Raw genomic sequence first — 21468 nt, 5'->3', positions numbered from 1 at the left:
GAGTTTGCATGTTCTCCCCGTGTCTGTGTGGGTTTCCTCCGGGGGCTCCAGTTTCCTCCCACAGCCCAAACACATGTAGGTCAGGTGAATCAGCCATACTCAACTGCCCCTAGGTGTGTGTGTGTGTGTGTGTGTGTGTGTGTGTGTGTGTGAGAGCCCCGTGATGGTCTGGCGGCCTGTCCAGGGTGTCTCCCCACCTGCCGCCCAATGGCTGCCGGGATAGGCTGCAGCATCCTTGCGACCCTGAGAGCAGGATAAGCGGTCCGGATAATGGATGGATGGATATTTTATACATAGCTTAAAAAGGCAGGAGTCCAAAGTTAAGGGCCGTCGCTGTCTCACAGCCTTGTGATCTGTCTTGGATGCTAGGACAGTAAGACCATCAAAACACATGGCACTGGGGCTGGTCTTGCTGATCAACCAAATGTATTGCTATTGTTAGTGCACCTTGTGGCACTATATTTAAAGCATATGATGACATGTGGACGTGGATGCTGAGTCTAACATACCAAGTGTGCTTGTTAATTGATAGCAGACGGGATCTTCAGCAGCCCACTGCCCACTCCAGTCGAGAGTGCGAATTCTCTCCCCTACATGCTAATGGCTGCAATGTTTGAAACGGAAAAAATAAAAAATGCATTCAGCCCTGCAGAAGAAAAGTAGCTCGGTGCGTTTCCCCAACAAGCAGAGCTGTGTGCACGCTGCCCCCGATGTCCTGTTTGTGTCCCCTGCACCATTACGGATGCACTTTGATGACAGCCAGTTCTTTTCTATGGGTTTTTTTCCCTACACACATCTTTAAAAATGCATGATATGCACAAAATTAATTTCTTTCATGATATATATAGAGACGGCCTCCGTTAAAAGACACGGTGGAAACGTCTGGAGAAAGAAAAAAATCACAAGTGACTGTAATCAAATATTGATTGTACGCTCTTTTTTTTCTGGGTTTAATAGGCCACTGGTCATGCAGCAGTGCTCCTCGCCTCGCCCTTACCGGATTTGTTTTCCCCCGTAGGCGTCCTCCTGTACGCCTGCAAGACATTGGCTGGCCTTTGAGTAAAATAAATAAATTATTGAACAAAAATGGAGGGGGGGAAAAACTCTCAGTAAAGGTCAGCGTGGGTCAGATGCCAACAACAATATTTGGAGCTCTCCCTGGGTTTTTCTAAAGGTCACCTTGCACGTGGTCCGTGGATCTGCATCCGCCCGATGTTACCTCGTGTCGATTAGGTAGGGGTTGCAACGTCGCATGTTCTGCATGGATCCGTGTTTCAATCCTCAGCCGATGAAGGACCCAGCCGAGGCTGAGCAGTTGTTTATGATTGTTGCTGCGTTATTTGATTCTGGAAATGTTAATGTTCCTTAATGTTTGTTATCCAACTCAACCGCCCGGCATAATTACAGGGAAGCGCTCGGTGTTTCTAGTTTATGGAAGACTTATCTTTACTTGTGGACAATGGAGCAGATGGTGTGAGAGAAGGATTTGTCATGCATGGTTGTCAGGGGCCAGACTCTGTCTCAGCACTTTCTGGCAGGACTTTTTGTGCGTTTCATGCTGCATTTGCTGATCGTTGGGTAGAGAAGTATAGGGGAGGACTGCGGCGCTGGTTCAACACGCAGCAACGCCGTCGCAGGCCTTCCTCCCCAGAGTTACGCATCGCATCCCCCCGGCATCCTGTAAACGCTCATGGCCGGTGCAGATTTCGTCGCCGACGCCCGGAGTTAGCTCTCTTAATGCGGGGCTTTCACGGGTTCATGCGAGTGAAGGGAACGGCCGGCGTGGTATCAAAATGTAGGAGAGCAAAGATCACCCACCTGTAAATATTTAAAGCTCTTTTGACAGGCGGGCTTCGGGGAGCGCTGGAACAGGAAGAGGTACATGTCTGTGTAAGTGCTGAATGAAGGTCTTCAGGATCCTGTTCCAGTGTATTAAGGTGATGGTTTTTAAGGCTAGAAAATCTGTACGAGTTCATCCTTTCTGACTACGGGCATGTCCGGCCACACGGGCGTGGGGGGAAGTAAATCTGGGACAGTCGGGCTTTTGTGCGACTGTGTGTGTGGAGTGTGTCAGGAGAGCGGTGGACATCGCCTCTGTGTCTGATGCTAATACCGAGATTTCCACAGGAGGTGTGCCGCCCAGAGCGATGCCGTCTCCCCGCCGCTTTAATATTCTGAGTGCTGTAATCTGCTCACCATTTCAGATCCGCTGCATGTCAGTCTGACTACTTACCCCCCCCCCTGCCCCGCCCCGCCCCGCCGCCGCCGCCCCGGAAAAAACCCTACATCACGTTTATATTTTTTTTAAAAACGAGTCCCCCATAACTCCTACGTGCTATGTGTCTACCTGCACCCCGCCAGGGCTGGGGCCGTCTCAGACCATGATGCATTACTCTCCCGCACGCCCGTGGCCCCCTTTTTATTTATTGATCAGCACTTTCCTATTAAGACGTTCAGCAGCTGCCCTCGTCTGAAAGCCCAGGGAAACCGCTGCATTATTGAAAAAACCAGCGTGTGTGTGTGTGTGTGTGTGTGTGTGTGTGTGTGTGTGTGTGTGTGTGTGTGTGTGTGTGTGTGTGTGTGTGTGTGTGCAGAGCCCATTGTGTGGAAGAGATTCTTTGTTGAATAATCATCAGGCCCTTGCAAAACTTTCCCCAGGTGTTTCTGCTAACAACAAATGTGGTAAGGTATATCCCCCAGCACAGTAACATGAGGGTAACATGAGGGTAACATGAGGGTAACATGAGGGCGTGGGCACCGCCACGCTCTCTCGGTTTCTCTCCACAGTTTCAGTTGGAACCATCTCCCATGCCCCCCCCACCCCCACCCCCACCCCCAGCCCCCCTTGCACCTGAGCTCTTGTTTACAGTTAGCTGCGTTGCTATCTCGTATCGGTGCGTGATGTCATCGGGCCGTGTGGTCAGGTAACGTCAGCGCTGTTTGCTTTGTGTCGCAGCACCGAAACCGCGGTGTCCTTGTTTGCACAAGCCGGAGGGGGAAAACAGGAGGGTCAGGGCTCTCTGTGATATTGTTGTTTACACTTGAAATGTGCCATAGACTCTCTCTGCGGGGCAAAGCCTTAATTTTGGCCCGGCTTTGTTTGTCATTGCCACGGTCAAAGAGGACTGAAATCCCAGATTACCTTCAGCACATTTCCTAATGGCCCAGAATGAAACACATTAATTACAGGAAATCTGCAGGAGGTTGTTTCTCTGCAGCTTTCTTTTCCCCCTGCCTGGTTTATAGTGTGTATATATATATATATATATATACACACACACACACACACTATATACATATATATATACCACCGACGGTTCCGGGGGGGGAAAACACTATATATATATATATATATATATATATATATATATATATATATATATATATATATATATATATATACACACACACATACATATATATATATAGCTATAGATATGTATAGCGTTTTTTTCCAGAAACCATTTATGGTGTTGATAAAAGTGCTCCACTAATGAGGAGCAGAATATCAATAGCTATATATCTATATCTATATACATATTTATATATCTATAGCTATATATCTATATCTATATACATATTTATATATCTATTGTTATATATCTATATATATCTATATAGATATATAGATATATATATTTAATATGAAAGCATGAGAATTTTTTCTGCATCTTTCTTTTTTTCTCACTTGGTTTTAAATGTGTGTGTGTATGTGTGTGTGTATATATATATACATACATACATACATACATACATACATACATACATACATATATATAGCTATAGATATGTATAGCATTTTTTTCCAGAAACCATTTATGGTGTTGATAAAAGTGCTCAACAAATAAGGAGTGGAATATTAACATAGATCTATCTTAACACATTAAATATATATATATATAAATGTATAGCACATTTTTTTTCTCCCAGAAACCATTTATGGTGTTGATAAAAGTGCTCAACTAATGAGGAGCGGAATATTAAGATAGATCTATTTTTACATATGAAATCATAAGAGGAAAGAAAACTGGAAGAAACGTGACACACCTCACTCCATCGTGCAGTATGGCTCTTTGAATATCTATGATATAGGGATAAAAACGGAGCAGCAGCATTTCCCACTTGTTTCTTTCAAAAACGACTCATTATCGAGGAGAAGCGAGATGAGAAGCTCCACTTCAGGCAAACCGATGCGTTCCCTTGACATCTGAAACGCCTTCAAGCCGCCTGAGGGCCGGTTGTGTGGGCCCGCGCTGCTACCCGGCGCTGCATCAGATCCTGCGCGTGGGCGGAGAAGCGACTCCATTAGGTGAGAGTTGGGTGCATTTGGTTGACTGGTCAGTGCCACGTGCTAAAAACTCCGAGTTCGGATTTAAAAACCCCGGTGGAAAACACAACGCCACGTGCTCCCCGCTCCGTCAAACAAACAGGCTGGGGTAGCAGATCGGGAATAGAAGGCTTCGTGTCTTCTTTGTGCAGTTACCCCGAACTGGGAAGTTCCCCCCCCCCCCAACCTTTTTCTCCCCAATTTTACTTGGCCAGTTACCCCACTCTTCTGAGCCGTCCCGGACGCTGCTCCACCCCCTCTGCACACTACCACACGTCTCATCCGACACATGTGGAGTCGCCAGCCGCTTCTCTTCACCTGACAGTGAGGAGTTTCACCAGGCGGGTGTAGCGCGTGGGAGGATCACGCTATGCCCCCCAGTTCCCCCTCCCCCCCGAACAGGCACCCCGGCTGACCAGAGGAGGCGCTAGTGCAGCAACCAGGACACACACCCATTCCCACTCGCAGACACGGCCAATTGTGTCTGTAGGGACGCCTGACCAAGCCGGAGGTAACACGGGGATTTGAACCGGCGATCCCCGTGTTGGTAGGCAACGGAATAGACCGCCACGCCACCCGGACGCCCCTGCTGAGTTGGGGAGTTGCCTGACAAATGAATATTCAGGATAAGCGTTAATGTTTTACTGCGGAGCAGATGTTGTGCGGGGCTCTCGGTGAACAAGTGCTGCGTTGTACAAAAGGGTTCAAATCTGAACCAGATAATGAAAAATTAGCAGCAGGGCTTGGGACCATCTGTTGCAGGGGGAATTTTTTGAATGCCTCTACAGTCGGATGTTTGCTTGGAGAGACAGAGGGTAAAGGCAGCTATTTTGGCAGATACACCATTGTTTACCCGGGAGACCAGGTCTAAGCCCCACCAAATAGTGGTTCGAGTCTCGATTTACACAAATTCTTTGCCACATACTCCATCTCACAAAGTCAAACACTTATGGTCAACACGGGGAAATACAGTCACTCCGAGCCAAATATGGAATATAGCCGTCCCTCCTGTTCATTAATTGAAGTGTTGTATTTGTCCGCCGAAGTCCTTGGCGTTGGAAAATGGCTGGTAGTTCTCCGAGACGATCAGCGATAGCATTCCTTTATCAGCGGGCAGCTGTGTTCATGTTCACAGCATCCTGAAGGACTCTCGTCTGCCGGAGTGATAACATGGGTGGAACGCTGTTGCATGAGCGCTGAGATTTGGACTGATAAATGGAAAAAAGATGTTGTTGTAGAGTCATGCACAACATGATGTGTGTGTGTGCGTGTGTGCGTGCATGCACGCATGCACGCACATGTGCATGTGTCCACATCTGTGTGCAGGCTTGTGTGAAAGCAGTACGGACCCCCACTCAGAAACAATTGTGTGTGAATGAATAGGGTAGAACAGAAGCCCGTGTCATCGCCGTGGGAACGGGGACCATATTAAACAGCTATTATCCCACAGCCCTGCCGTATCCACTAGCATCCCATTTATGTAACAATGGAATTACCACAACACAATCTAGGATGCAAACAATATGGTTGCCCTGCGCGAGATAAGCTTTACACCAGAGGCAAACAAGTTGCACTTTAATCTTGTGTTGTTGTTGTTTTTTTTAATCTTTAACTACCACACGGTTCAGTTAAAGGTGAGTTGTTGTGAACACTTCCCGACTCGAGCATTGTGTTAATAATAATGAACTTTGCATCGGTAATGGCGCACAGCCGCCGTTGTGCAGTAAATGGTTATTGGTTGTTGTTTAAAGCTGCTGAGCAGGATGGCCATGTGGAAACACACTGCTAACAGCTGAGCTGTCAAATAACCATTTGTTTAAGGCAAACGCCTTCACACACACTTAGGAGATGGCTTGTTTATGAGCCAGCTTTTCAACTTGCCGGATCAGATCTGTGAAGTGGAGAGGCATATTCTGCCTTATGGTCCAGAAAGACCGAAAATATGCATTAAAATCACATGTAAAAAAGGATTTGTCTGTTGGAAGGGTAAACAAGAGTCAGGAAGACATGCCTGCTGACATGTTCCTGTACCGTTGTGCATGTGCTAGTGCTGACAAAGTGGGTTTTTTCCGCCCCCACCTGGGAAATTAGGTCAGACCGTTAAATTCAAGTGCAATTTTAACACACTTTGGACCACAACCTTTTGTAGGGAGAGGATTGTATGGCAGTATTGTGTTTCCTTGGGTATTGTCTACACACCAGAGGAAAAGTTGCTGGACTGAGGGCTGTTCTTCGCTGCAGCATGCCCCGCACGCTGCCCAGTGCACCATATGCAGACATCACAAAGCACATGCTTTTGCTTGTTGCCCGACAGGCCGGATCTTATTACAGCCGAGCGTTCTCACCACGGCTTTGTGTTGAGGCCCTACAAGTACGAGGCTATCGGCGGCGCCAGACGGCGGAGCAGCTGTTTTAATAGTGCCCGTTGTGTCCCCGTTCATCCAGCTCAGCTCACCGGGTGTGAATCAAATATATTTTCCTCAACATTCTGTCGGCTGGGGTGCACTTTGCCGGTGTGTGTGTTTGTTTGTCCTAGTGCATTTCCTTCTCAGAAATAGGCCTCCTCTGGCCAGCGGGAGCTCTCAAGGGCTGTGTCTTAGTCCCAGGTGTATTGGAGCATGGCCGGGCCCCCCGGTCCCCCTCCGGTCGCTGAGAGAACAAAGCAACCGTGGCAGCGGCAATGCCAGCCGGCCTCGAGCCCCGACCAACACACCTACAAATCTTCCCCTCCACCCCGCCCCTCTCTTTTGTCTCGCTCTTCCTCCTCCCCCCCCCCCCGGGTTTCTCTAACCCACTACTTTGCCAATTCCACGGCTCTTTCGGGCTCTCCGTTTTCCAAAGCCCTCCTCCTCCCGCTGCACTGCTTCCCAAAGGCAGCCACCTATAGCCTCTGCTGCTGTGTGTCGGTGAGTCTGCTCTCTCACAGCGTCGCTTCTCCGTGGCGTAGTCTGTAATTAGAGCTCGGCTGTGTGCTCTGCAAAGGACTTTCTCCAACCCTTGTGTAGAAGGGGTTCCTCGTGGGGGCCCCTAGTCCTTCACGAGGGGGATTTGGGCACTCTTGGCTGTGTAATTACACCAATCCCTATGGGTTTCATTTGCGTTGGCTGCTGTTTATTTGGTTGAATCTGAGAACAGAGCGCCGGGCTCAAAGGAGGAGGAGCGGGAGGAGAAAGCACTCAGACGTAGCCCCTGTCAGAGTGTCTGAATGGGGAAGTGCTAGCTAGGTACATATTTATGAGTTTTTATGTCCCTGCTGTGCACACAAAACCCTCTCTTCACTTCAATTTAAGATTAAACTTTAACCATTGTTGTCAGACACCCAATTGTGTACGCTATTTCAAAAAATATCATACGATAGCTGCCACCTCGGATAATCTCAGCTGTAATAAAATGGAGTAAAGCACTGCCCCCGAGGTGCACAAGGACACAGGTGTTTCTCAAGGTGCAGACGGCAGAACTGCCGGTCCCCCCTGTCAAACGGTATTAGTAAATCAATCTGTCATCTTCCAAATCCCTGAAGTTTAAATCTGCACAGCGAGGGTCTTGTCGACGTGGTCAGGAGGAAATGGAAGACGATGCACTCAGTGCCTTGAAAAGGTTGTCACTTTGTTTTTATCTGATTTCCTGTTGGCAGCGAAGGACTGCACTTGAAGACACATAACAATGCCTGGAAATTGCCTCGCTCTGCTAATACACTGCGCTCGAGCACAAGTCATTCAGCCCAAAAATGGTGTGACAGCTACGAAAGACAAAAAGAAGAAATGATGTTTATGCTCTCACTGCAGCGAAGGTCTGCAGCAGCTTCTGCTCCTGTGTACATTTACATTGAGCCTCGCTGATCTCTTGCTCACGACATTCACTTCTACGTCTATTCGATTTTCACTATAACCACCGTCACTACTCAGAAAGTACATACACACACCCCCCCCCCCCATAAATAAATAAATAAAAACCTCATCGCTAAAGGTCTCCGGAACCGTGGAAGACGGAGCGGGATCGCATCAGATTTAACGAGTCCGCACAGACGGAACCCGCTCGCATACACAACTCAGACATTTTAAGGAACCCGTATGAAAGTTGTATCTCCCCGCGTGTCGGTTATCCGTCACAGCGATGTAGTTACTCGCTGTTCTGGACGTGGCGTGCGTGTGTGTGATGTATGTGTTTAGACCCCCGTCCCCCCACTCCAAGTTTACTGTATATTTCCTCCCTGTTTATGACTTGATTCACTTGCTGCTTTTATGAGTCTGGGCTGATTAACTGGGGGAATTTCAGTCCTTCCTCCTATGGGTCCAGTCCTACCCCTGGCAGTTAATTACAGCTGTTACTGGTTGTAAACATGCGCCTGGCGAGGGGGTGTCTGCCTGGGACGTGAGACATGCTTGATAGGGGGGTTGGGTATAAATCAGATACGTGACGACTGAGATAACAAAGATGTGGAAGAGACAACAGGATGCGACAGTGCTGGAGTCGGTCGCGGTGGCAGCTGTTAGCGGCGTTTCGCCTGCCTCGCTGAGACTGGCTCGTGTGAGTGTTAATGATCGTTTTTGCTCGTCTTTATGACTCCTCGGACTACCAGATTCCCAGTGAACAGAGGAGTTGGCAAGAGGAGGAAGGGTCTTTCTTCTTCTCTTTCCTTTAGGGCAGGCAGTCGGTAAAGTACGGCTGATGCCAGGATGTTATCTGCAGATAGTGAGTGGATAGGCTGCTCATCAGGTGAAAAGCCGGTGGGCAGAATGGAAGAGAGGAAGTCGGGGCTTAAGTTTAACAAGAACTCCACATAAAGGACCGAACCATGGGCAAGAGCTCGCAGAGGGCCCTTGTTTTGTGACCGACCTTTTTTTTTGCTAACCAGAGCCCTCACAGGCAAAGCGAGAAAGAAAGGAAGAGGCCCCCGCCATTTGCTAATTACTGGATTTTTATAGAACTAACGTGTGTGTTCTCATTTAGTGCACAGGAGTCCACATTGTTTCTTTTAATAGCTGCTCCAGGCAGTCATTGAAGTTTTTGCAGCTAAAAAGTAATTAAAGTTAAAATGGGCTGGCCAGGTTGGCAGTGGATATACTAGGTGGAGGGGAAGCAGGAGAGGTTGACTTGGCTCCAGCTCACTGCCCTTGTACTCCTTCATTAATGATGCATTGGTTTTTACGTTCCCCTCCCATTTCATCGGAAGCAGTACCCTGGTGGACAGAGGAAGGGGGCTGTATAGATGTGCTCATTATGTTAATAATAACAACTCCCCCAGCTCTCTCTCTCTCTCTCTCTCTCTCTCTCTCTCTCTCTCTCTCTCTCTCTCTCTCTCTCTCTCTCTCTCACACACACACACACACTCACACACACACACACACACACACACAGGTACCATAATGTACTGACTTTAAACGTAGAAGTGCTGGCGGTAGTGATTGCCTATGTGGAGTGGGGTGAGTGCGTGGGTGTATCCGTGTGATTAAGTGGGAGCTGGGGTGTGCGAGGTCTGATGTGTGTCTGTGCGTGCGTGCACTACCGACAAGCTGAATTGACTTGTTGACTTTCAATGCATGCACTTGCTATTGACTGGAATGCTGTGCTTGGCCTTGGATGCTTGTTAGTTGTAATTAAGAAAAAAATTTCTTCTTCTTCTTCTTTCAGCTGGTAATGGACAAATGGTACAGATGGACTCCACTAAGTCTGGCTTTGTGGGCTCACAAGTGGAGTTGCGCTGCATCTTCATCAACAGCAACCCACCAGTCAAGATATCTCAAGTCACCTGGCAGAAGTTTCTCAACGGCACCAAGCAAAACGTGGCCATCGCCAACCCGGCCCTCGGCGTATCCGTTCTGGCGCCCTTCAAGGAGCGAGTCAGCTTTAAGCAGGCGGCGGTCCGCCACCGCACACCCTCTCTAGAGGACACCACCATCGTGTTCTCCAACTTGCGGCTGTCTGATGAGGCGGCCTACATTTGTGAATATACCACTTTCCCGGCTGGCAACCGTGAGAACATGGTCAACCTCACCGTGTTTGGTAAGAGCTGCAACCCTCAGTGTTAAGATGGGGAAAATAAAGGGCTGTTTGTTTGCTGCTGACTTGTGATTGATGACGTTAATACCATATTGCATGAGGGAATATGTCACATCATTGCTTAAAAATATACTATGTCTCTATGTACAAGAAGAAATGCAAAAATAAGATCCATGGTATTAAAATGAAATGATCAGAGTTTCAGAATGGTAAGGGGCCATAATGTTTGGCCATAATGGAATTTCCCTGCCTTGCAAAAACATACCAAGGGTCAGGGCGTCCAGGTAGCGTGGCGGTCTATTCCGTTGCCTACCAATATGGGGATCACCGGTTCAGACAATTGGCTGTGTCTGCGAGTGGGAAGCCGGATGTGGGTATGTGTCCTGGTCGCTGCACTAGCGCCTCCTCTGGTCAGTCGGGGTGCCTGTTTCGGGGGAAGGGGGAACTGGGGGGATCAGCGTGATCCTCCCACGCGCTACGTCCCCCTGGTGAAACTCCTCACTGTCAGGAGAAAAGAAGCGGCTGGTGGGTGACTCCACATGGATGGGAGGAGGCATGTGGTAGTCTGCAGCCCTCCCCAGATTGGCAGAGGGGGGGTGGAGCAGAGACCCGGACAGCTTGGAAGAGTGGGGTAATTGGCTGGATACAATTGGGAAGAAAAAGGGAGAAATTCCACACAAAAAAAGGTCTCTATGTACAAGAAGAAATGCAAAAATAAGAACCGTCGTATTAAGATGGAGGTTTAGCAGAGTCCGTTTCAGAACGGTAAGGGGCCGTAATGTTTGGCCATAATGGAATTCCCCTGCCTGGCAAGAAAGATATGCAGGATCATTTGAAAGGTCGGTTACAGGTGAAGGCACTTTCCTCTTTAATGTGCAAAAAGAAATACTACTCTGACCTTTATCCGCTGCAGGTTTAATTGTACTGTCAATTTAATCGCTTCGGAAAACGTCAAACCCGTCTTTTCTCTACCTCCCATATAACTTAGCATAATCACGTTTCTTTTTGCTGTGAACTTTGCTTTTTATTGACAGCAGTCCGTACGATGTTTATACTGTAGACCCGGGCTTCTCCAACTTATTACTCAAAGAGCCGCATCTGATTTTCATTCAAGGCCAGGGGTCCGCACCGATTGGCGGTAGCAAAATAACACTGAGTCAACTCGCATAAATTCCTAAGCAGCATACATTCATGTTCAAGCCAGTCAAGACGGTGAAAATACATCCCAGCCAGGTGGGAGGAAGGGAATTATTTGCCCGCAATCAGTTGCTTGAACCCTCGGCACAAAACGTGTGATTGCCAGCCGGAGACACTGATCTAAACGTTCGTTTTGAAGACCCGCCCTGCTCTGCCTCTGATTGGCTCTCACCCTAACAAGACCCGCCCTGCTCTGCCTCTGATTGGCTCTCACCTAACAAAAACTCACGTACCGGTGGGCTACTCGTTACTGTCATTTATGGTCACGCTGGTTTCTCTCCTCTCCTCTGCTTTCTGTTTCAACAAGGGCGGGGCTTAGCACCTACACACACACACACACACACACACACACACACACACAAGCTTCGCTCCACCCCCAAAGCAAAGCCTCCGGTGTAACGTTAATTCATTTTTGTTGTTTGTTTTTAAAAAAATTTTTTTAAATTTTCCCCCTTTTTCTCCCCAATTGTATCCGGCCAATTACCCCGCTCTTTTTGAGCCGTCCCAGTCGCTGCTCCACCCCCTCTGCCGATCCCCGACCGACCAGAGGAGGCGCTAGTGCAGTGACCGGGACAAATGCCCACATCCGGCTTCCCACCCGCAGACACGGCCGGTTGTGTCTGTAGGGACACCCGACCAAGCCGGAGGTAACACGGGGATTCGAACCGACGATCCCTTTGTTGGTGGGCAACGGAATAGACCTGCTAAGCTACCCGGACACTGCCGGGTGATATCCCATGGGCGCACTGATGGCGCGGTGACGCGTTTCTCTGACCAATCAGAGGTCTGCGTTGATTTTGGTTCCCGCTCCAGGGTGTCTTTTGTTTTTTGGAACCTCGACGGACGAAGGCAGTACCAGAGAAGTGGTAACCGTTACCAAAATGCCGGTACTTCCCAGTCATGGAAAAGGAGAAAAGGTCGAGTCGAGCTGAGCCGGTACCGTGTAGTGGAAAAGGGGCGTTGGAGAAGTGGTGCTGCGCTGTACGTACTGTAACCAAGAGAGGGTTAGGGTAAGGCGGCCATCGATAAACCCGCGTCAGTGTTTGGGACGTTTGCTTTAGCAGGTAGTCTCGTTATGCGGGAGAGTGGTTCTCAACCTTTTTGGGGTCCTGGACCCCCTGCGTATTTCTGATCTACCCTGAGGACCCCTCCACCTGATCTTGGGGGAGGGGGGTTGCAATTTGATAGAAACAGTAGAAACTGCATTTTAAATTGCATTATAGCATTTATTCACTCTTTGGGGCAAAAATAAGAGCTTTCAGTTGTAACTTAGATATAGTTAACAAAACAGAATTCTTATGCAGTAACTTTCAGATATATGTAACAAAACAGAATTCTTATGCAGTAACTTTCAGATATATGTAACAAAACAGAATATGTATTCAGTAACTTTCAGATATATGTAACAAAACAGAATATGTATTCAGTAACTTTCAGATATATGTAACAAAACAGAATATGTATTCAGTAACTTTCAGATATATGTAACAACACAGAATATGTATTCAGTAACTTTCAGATATATGTAACAAAACACAATATGTATTCAGTAACTTTCAGATATATGTAACAAAACAGAATATGTATTCAGTAACTTTCAGATATATGTAACAAAACAGAATATGTATTCAGTAACTTTCAGATATATGTAACAAAACAGAATATGTATTCAGTAACTTTCAGATATATGTAACAAAACAGAATATGTATTCAGTAACTTTCAGATATATGTAACAAAACAGAATATGTATTCAGTAACTTTCAGATATATGTAACAAAACACAATATGTATTCAGTAACTTTCAGATATATGTAACAAAACAGAATATGTATTCAGTAACTTTCAGATATATGTAACAAAACAGAATATGTATTCAGTAACTTTCAGATATATGTAACAAAACAGAATATGTATTCAGTAACTTTCAGATATATGTAACAAAACAGAATATGTATGCAGTAACTTTCAGATATATGTAACAAAACAGAATATGTATTCAGTAACTTTCAGATATATGTAACAAAACAGAATTCTTATGCAGTAACTTTCAGATATATGTAACAAGACAGAATATGTATTCAGTAACTTTCAGATATATGTAACAAAACAGAATATGTATTCAGTAACTTTCAGATATATGTAACAAAACAGAATATGTATTCAGTAACTTTCAGATATATGTAACAAAACAGTATTCAGTAACTTTCAGATATATGTAACAAAACAGAATATGTATTCAGTAACTTTCAGATATATGTAACAAAACAGAATATGTATTCAGTAACTTTCAGATATATGTAACAAAACAGAATTCTTATGCAGTAACTTTCAGATATATGTAACAACACAGAATATGTATTCAGTAACTTTCAGATATATGTAACAAAACAGAATATGTATTCAGTAACTTTCAGATATATGTAACAAAACAGAGTATGTATTCAGTAACTTTCAGATATATGTAACAAAACAGTATTCAGTAACTTTCAGATATATGTAACAAAAGAGAATATGTATTCAGTAACTTTCAGATATATGTAACAAAACAGAATATGTATTCAGTAACTTTCAGATATATGTAACAACAGAATTCTTATGCAGTAACTTTTAACAATGCAAACGGGAGCGAGATCTCTTATTAAAATACAATAAATGACACTTGTGAAACAGATGTAATTAGAGAAAAAAGTCCTATTACCCTTTATAGTTTAGGTAGATAAAGGTCTCAGTCACATTTGAGTAAAATAATCCTATTTCTATAAATGTCATAGGATCTTTTTTTTAAAGCTATTTTATTTTCACGGACCCCTTGCAATTACACCACGGACCAGTAGGGGTCCGCGGACCCCCGGTTGAGAAACACTGAATTGTGGGAGAGGAAATGCCAGAGTGCAGTTTGCTTTACTGAGAGCGGCTCCGAGAAAGCTTTGTTCAGTGACGCAGATGAGAGATCTAATTAGAGTTGGAGTGTTGGTGTGTTTCCCATTAAGTCCTGACAAAGGAAGATCACTTGGCATAAGAAGTCCCCCTTGCCAGGCATTCTCGTCAACACCGAGTCCTCGTTTCCTGTCACGGAGTCTCTCCGGTTCTCGCCGGCTTCTGCAGCTCTGTGCACGCCGGTGAACCTGCGTGCAGATAACCAAGCGACGGCGCTCCGACAGCGCCCTTTGCCTTCACTCGCTCATTTGCTCCGGCTCCACTCAGCCTTTTGATGTGCTATGAGTAGACTGCTAATTGGCAGCTCACAAAGGATTTAAATTTGATGAATGCATGCGGCAGAGCAAGTGGGTTCCACATCTGTGTAAATTGTGACAACTGTTTTGGCTTTGAGGAGGGAAGGAGCAAACCTCCTTTGATTTGAGTCGTCACACAAGTGTTTCCAACCCAAACCTTCTTCTAGTTTACTTCAAATGACTGTTATCACCAAATCCAAGCATGGCGGTTGGCGACGTAGAGATCATTATAAGCTAAAAGGAGTTAAACTGGGAGACAAACGCCATCCAAAACTCAAATGACACTCCTCCTAACGGTAGGCCACCAGATTTAAGCATATGAGGGATTAAAACATGAACCACTTTCTTCACCTGCTTCGTCCGTGCTTTCGTGTGTTTTAATTGCTCTTAATTGATTTTGCATCACCGTGGTCCGTTTGCTCTCTCCTTCACTACAGCTCGACCTATGACGCGCATGACCTTGACGACGCCGACCATTGTGGCCAGGGCTCAGAAACGGAAGATGACCGTGGCCACTTGTGTGTCAGCCAATGGGAAACCCCCGAGTGTGATCAAATGGGACACTAGGTTGAAGGGGGAGGCCACTTTCCAGGAAACCCGGAACGCAAATGGCACCGTCACAGTACGCAGCAACTACATAGTGATCCCGAGCCGCGAAACCCACAAACAGAAGCTCACCTGCATCGTCAGCTACCGTAACGAAAGGTTCACCGACAGCGTGGTGCTCAATGTGCAGTGTAAGTCTCAAATATAAGCCCTACAAAGGCGTCAGGTTAGGAAATCCTGTAGTAAAACCAAATGGCCTCAGATGACTTTTATAATGTAGGTAGCACTTCACTTTATAAAGTGTTTACAAGTATCCAAAGGAGTTGAATCAAGTGCAACTGGACTTGGTGTATACACTTGATTCAGCTCCTTTGGATAAGCATGACCTGGATGAATGAGAACATTCACAGACATGTTTACAAGTAGTTACTAATTACTGTATTAATGATTATTAACTCATTCATGAATGTGTTATAAATAAGTAATAAGCTGTTATAATGCATTATTTAAAATACATCTTGGGCAGCCAGGTTAGGAGCCCACATGGAGAGTGTCTGCATAGACGGAGATATGGAAAAGACTACTGACTCATGTGAATAGTACACATGGCCATTGTACCTCTACTTAAAGGTCAGAGCGATTTGCATATGAAACCGATAGTTGGTGTCGCTCGTTATGCCACTGTGCTGTTGATAAAGTTGGGGGATACCTGCAGTCCGTTGAGACTGGCTGAAGTCACATGGCTGAGTGACGAAACGATGCTCCCACTAAACGTTGTGTCCAGATGAACTGGTGCAACTCTCTGGAGTCTCCATAGACATTCTGTCAGAACCCATGTGATTTGACAGATCGCCCAACTGTTGTATCTGTCACCCTACTGACTGCTACCTAGCCTAAACGCTAAACAACTGTAGCTGCCATCGCTACAGTATGAAAATTGACTTTGCGTATGTGTTGCGTGATATTTTCAAGTTGTGTTATTTGTATAACGCTCACTAAGAATCTGAATCAGCAGCCCTTGTTGGTTATGTGGTTCCTGCGAGAATGTTATGGAGACTCGTAATGACAAAATGTGCAGTCCCTCCCTGGCAGCCAGAAAGTATTTTTATTAATGTTTATAATATCTTATTACACATTTATCACAATTAATAGATGAGTTATTAACAATAATGGGATAGGTAGCCACTTATAAACCCTTGATAAAGTATGCCTTATTGTAAAGTGGTACCATATTATATTATAAAAACATTTTGAATTTATTTTTACAACTAGTACACTTTTGGCATAGCTCAGCGAATGTGTGTTGATGCATCAGTGAACAGCAAATATATTTTTGTGGACATCTATGTTTCAAAGGGAGGAAATGATGTTGTTGTTCCTTTCAGATGAACCTGAGGTAAAGATAGAGGGCTTCGATGGAAACTGGTACCTGAACCGCCAGGATGTGAAGCTGACCTGCAGGGCCGATGCTAATCCCCCCGTCACCATCTACCAGTGGAAACTGTGAGTCTCACCAATGAGCCCTCCAAAAACCTCCAAAGTTCACTAAGGCAATGGGACTACCTTAATGGTTGTTGGGGAAAAAATGACTGCTGGGTAGGAAATAAAGGAAGTAACAGCTTAACAATTTTGTATGAACAGCCCAGCGGAATGGATTCAGCTCCCCTCAAACGTTTGTTTTATGGCCGACATAAGAATTGTAATCTTCAAAGATAAAAACCAACCAGCTTACTTCATTCTCCTGAGAATTGCTTATCTATTTATTTGTTTGTTTGTGAAATGTTTAATGAAGATAAGATGTAGACCTGAGGCAGAGTACAATAGACCTATTAAGGCAACAACAACCCGCCCCCCGCCCCCCTATCTGTCTGATGGTCACAGATACCAGGAGACTAATGCAAACAGAACATAGTTTGCTTTGCTTTTGTGTTCCTTTTTGAAGTCTCAGCAGGTGAGGAAAGAGTCATTATTACTGCTGTGTGATGTCTTGTGAGGAGGTGGTGGTGGTGGTGGTGGTGGGGGGGGTTGCAGAGAATCTGGGTTTTGTCTTAGGCACAGGGGAGAGGAATGGAGTTGAGTCGAAGTAGGAGCCATGGATTAGGAGTGCATTCCGGAGAGCAGACATCAGGGCTTTGCCTCACAAGTGATCACTGAAAATACAAGGCAGTACATGAGGGGAAAGAGACGTAAGCGTGTTTTTAAGGCCCTGGAGAATCATGGAATAACTCACACACACACACACACACACCATTTCCTCCCTTGTCCCCCTCTGGTTTGATCTACTTTGACTAATGGCAAGGAAAGTTGGTCATGCAGAACGGATGCTTTTCCACCATTAAGGACTGTGACATTATGAAATGCAATTATAATGCCGGACTGTTTGCTTTAATGTATGCTCTTTACAACCTTTTATTTATTTATCTATTTTTGTATTGCTGTGCCAGATGCAAAAAGAACAAGACTTGGTCAAAACCTCGTATATGGCAGGGCTGTTTATGGACAATGTTTGAAGTTGGGGCCAGTTTGTTGCAGGGGTAGTCAGTGGTAGTGTCTGTAATGTGAATTCCTGGATATTAAATGTTCATCTGCAATTTTCTGTACTGGCCCAAGTAATGTTCGTTGTTGAAGTATACTGAAGTAGCATATTACATGACGTAGTTAAGCTATGTTCACATTTTAAAAAAATGTTATAATTGCAGTTGCAAGAACGATACTTTCCACTCGTACCAGAATCAGAATCATGTTTATTGGCCACGTGGGTCTGCACATACATGGCATTTGTTTCCGGTCGCGTGGCTCTCTCAGTGTGCTTAACATAGAATAACAACACTACGACACAACAGTCTTCACATAGATGCATAAGCATTGACTATACGTATACAGGTGAAATAAAAGGTGATAAAGTGCAGTGGTGCAGAGAATATATCAGAGATGCTGAAATACATGTTAGCAGGTTACTTACATACATGCCTGAGGTAGATGGACATGACAGAGTGTACCAGTATACGTACCATGTACAGTACAGTATATACAACATGTACAGTACAGTATATACAACATGTACAGTACAGTATCTACAACATGTACAGTACAGTATCTACAACATGTACAGTACAGTATATACAACATGTACAGTACAGTATATACAACATGTACAGTACAGTATCTACAACATGTACAGTACAGTATATACAACATGTACAGTACAGTATATACAACATGTACAGTACAGTATCTACAACATGTACAGTACAGTATATACAACATGTACAGTACAGTATCTACAACATGTACAGTACAGTATCTACAACATGTACAGTACAGTATATACAACATGTACAGTACAGTATATACAACATGTACAGTACAGTATATACAACATGTACAGTACAGTATATACAACATGGTTGCATTTATATGACAGATGACAGATGTTGGGATGTTTGATTTGAAAGAACTTAATGTAATTGTAATTATAACTATTGAAATGATCTGTTAACACCCCCCCCTCATCTGTTTCCACCTGCCGATGTCTGTCATTTTCTAAGATTGGCTCTGTGTTAAGTGTTTTGTCACTGGTTGTTATTCGGGGTGCTTTAGCTGCGCTCTGCCTCGTGCCTCTCGGTGCTCGGGGAGCTGTTGTCTCCTACTCTGCTCGATGCCGGACTGTTGCAGTGCGTAGCCACACGTGTGATGTGAAAGTCGAGCCCTCACGACACGCAGTAGCAGTACATGGGCGTATCCGCGAGCAGCAATATGTTCTGTTCTTCAGCGTGCGATAAATGTAGGACAGGCAGCAAAGCAGCGGCCGACAGGGAAACTCCCGATCCCGTGTTTACCAGTGACGTCGTCGTCGGTCGGCCGACCAGTCGTGTAACTTCAGTGACGCCTCGGTCACCTGATCCAGCGGCCCAACCGTGTAACTTGTTCTCTCAGTCACGCTAACGTGGTCGCAGCCATCCGCGGTTTTAAGGGCTGGCCCCGCTGGCCGGTCCAGCTAAAAATAGTACGGCTGCTCAAATACACTTATAGTATCACATTTTTATACGACAGTATTATACATTAAAACTGGGAAATAAATGTAGTAATTTGTCCCGTAATTGCTCAGTGAAAGCCTGGTTAAGAAGTATGCCGCTGTAGTTGAGTGGATGTGGATTAACGGACCATTGTGCCCGTACTGTATCGACTCTGCAGGCCACTGCTGGATTTTAATGAGGCACGCGAAGGATTTTCTTTTCTCTCCCTTTTTGTTTTTTAGCATAGATTTTGCTTGCAGGGCAGAAACGGTGATACTCATGGGGCGAGAGAAGACAAGATAGAGAAGATATAGGCCTGGTTGGTGTTTTATCAGAGGCAAGGGGGGAGATTTACGAAGATAGGGAGCGAGGAGTATAGGGATGAGGGATGAGGAGATGTGATCTGGAAAGACGAGGGCACTGTGCTGATAGATAGGAGGGGACGGCCATGGCTGCACTGGAAACGAGATGCCAAATCTGTTGTGAAGGTTCCCCTGGGCTCCACTGTAGAGGTCAACACAAGGCTGTGACGGAACAATCCAGAACAGGCTGGAATGACTGTGTCACAACTACACACACACACACACACACACACACACACACACACTAGGGGAATAATAACCAAATCAAATATTCATCATATGAACTGTTAAACATTTTCAGAGATTTTGGTTCTTCACAATATTGAGCTATAGTTTGCACAGGGTTTATTTCATTCCATTTATTCACAAATGTTTGACTGACATTTATTTGAGTCAACGTGACAGCCATACAAAATACTTTCTTCTTCCTTAATCTTCCTTCGTTTCTTCTGACTTGTCTGCACTGTGCAGAAAAGCAGGCAGATACTCTCGTAAAAAAGTGAGATAGAATGCTTCTCCTTTCTAAGACGACTGGCACCGCCGTTAAAATCGCAGCATAGGTCCGTATTATTCAAAAACATTACAGTGGTAGCACATATTCCCTACTTCTGGGTCATAACGAGCTAATATCGAAATAAAGAAGTTAGTTCTAATACCGAATATTTTGACTTCAACAGTAAATAAGTGTTGCCAGAGTTTTCTGTGACTAATACAAGACAACGAACCCACGGCACCCTGATTAATGCGGTTCTTAGTCTATTCTGAGGCCAAACAACCACGTCAACATGTCATTAGAAAGATTTTGTTCTACACGAAGGATAACACTGATGGCAGTCACACAGCAGTCTTAATTTAGTCATTTAATAAAACTAATCAACTCTGGCAATTACATAGCAAGTGCCTAAATCAGTTGTCTAGCCTTTTGATGTAATTACCCATGATCAATTCCCACTTTGCTATTAAACATGGCTTGGCCTTCTTAAGTCCTTAAATCAATATGAACTTTGATTAAGTACTTCAGGTCTATAAAGCCATATCCACCTCCATCTAATTTATATTCAACGATGCTCTGAGACATATATATATATATATATATATATATATATATATATATATATATATATATATATATATATGTGTGTGTGTGTGTGTGTGTGTGTGTGTGTGTTTGTATATATATATAATAGCACACTGAGTCTCCCAACCCCAACTCCTTTGGTGCATTAGAAAGACAAACACTTCCATGCACACACATCTCTACATAAACATCTCAAACATTCATCCAAGCTCAACGACAGCCAGCCGCCAAAGAATCTGCATCCTTCTCGAGCCCTGTTTGTTAGTTACTTCCCCCCAACTCCCCAGGCCTGAAACTCCACCCCCACACTGACACAAAGGCACAGACACAAAGGCGCACACACACATATCTCAGACAGCATACAGATGCAGCAACAACTCAGGCCTCCAAAGAAACTGCATCCCTGTCTAGTTCCGTTAGCTGGCATTTTAGATCTGCAGCAAATCAATTGGGCTGTGCAGCAGTCAGCATTCGCTATGAGCACAAGAGGTAACTGATTACTGAGTTGTGACATACAGTATTGAGGGCTGTTTTGCTGCTCTATTGTGAATATGCCAACAAGGTAGTAAAAGAAAAACAACCGGACCAAATTGGTTTGCAATACTTTCTTTTCTTTTGCCTAAACTTTTTTTTTCTTTCTGGTGCAGTCATTAATAAAGTACTGGATGTGGTGGAGTTGTATAGAAACCGATCTCTGTAAAATCCATA

At 45.0% G+C, this 21468-nt stretch overlaps 1 protein-coding gene across 1 annotated transcript in view; it reads left to right on the top strand.

The window, feature by feature from the left end:
* nectin1b (nectin cell adhesion molecule 1b) overlaps positions 1 to 21468 on the top strand; it is a 107401-nt gene that overhangs the window by 62035 nt on the left and 23898 nt on the right. The window contains exons 2-4 of the mRNA XM_056283228.1: positions 9959 to 10330; positions 15196 to 15495; positions 16690 to 16807. Of these exons, the coding sequence (XP_056139203.1) occupies positions 9959 to 10330; positions 15196 to 15495; positions 16690 to 16807 (790 nt within the window). The remainder of the gene's footprint in view (positions 1 to 9958; positions 10331 to 15195; positions 15496 to 16689; positions 16808 to 21468) is intronic.

Source organism: Lampris incognitus, chromosome 7 (genome assembly GCF_029633865.1).
Source record: "Lampris incognitus isolate fLamInc1 chromosome 7, fLamInc1.hap2, whole genome shotgun sequence".
Classification (NCBI taxonomy): domain Eukaryota; kingdom Metazoa; phylum Chordata; class Actinopteri; order Lampriformes; family Lampridae; genus Lampris; species Lampris incognitus.
The sequence above is the reverse complement of the archived record's forward strand: the minus strand, read 5'-3'. Positions and strand labels throughout refer to the sequence as shown.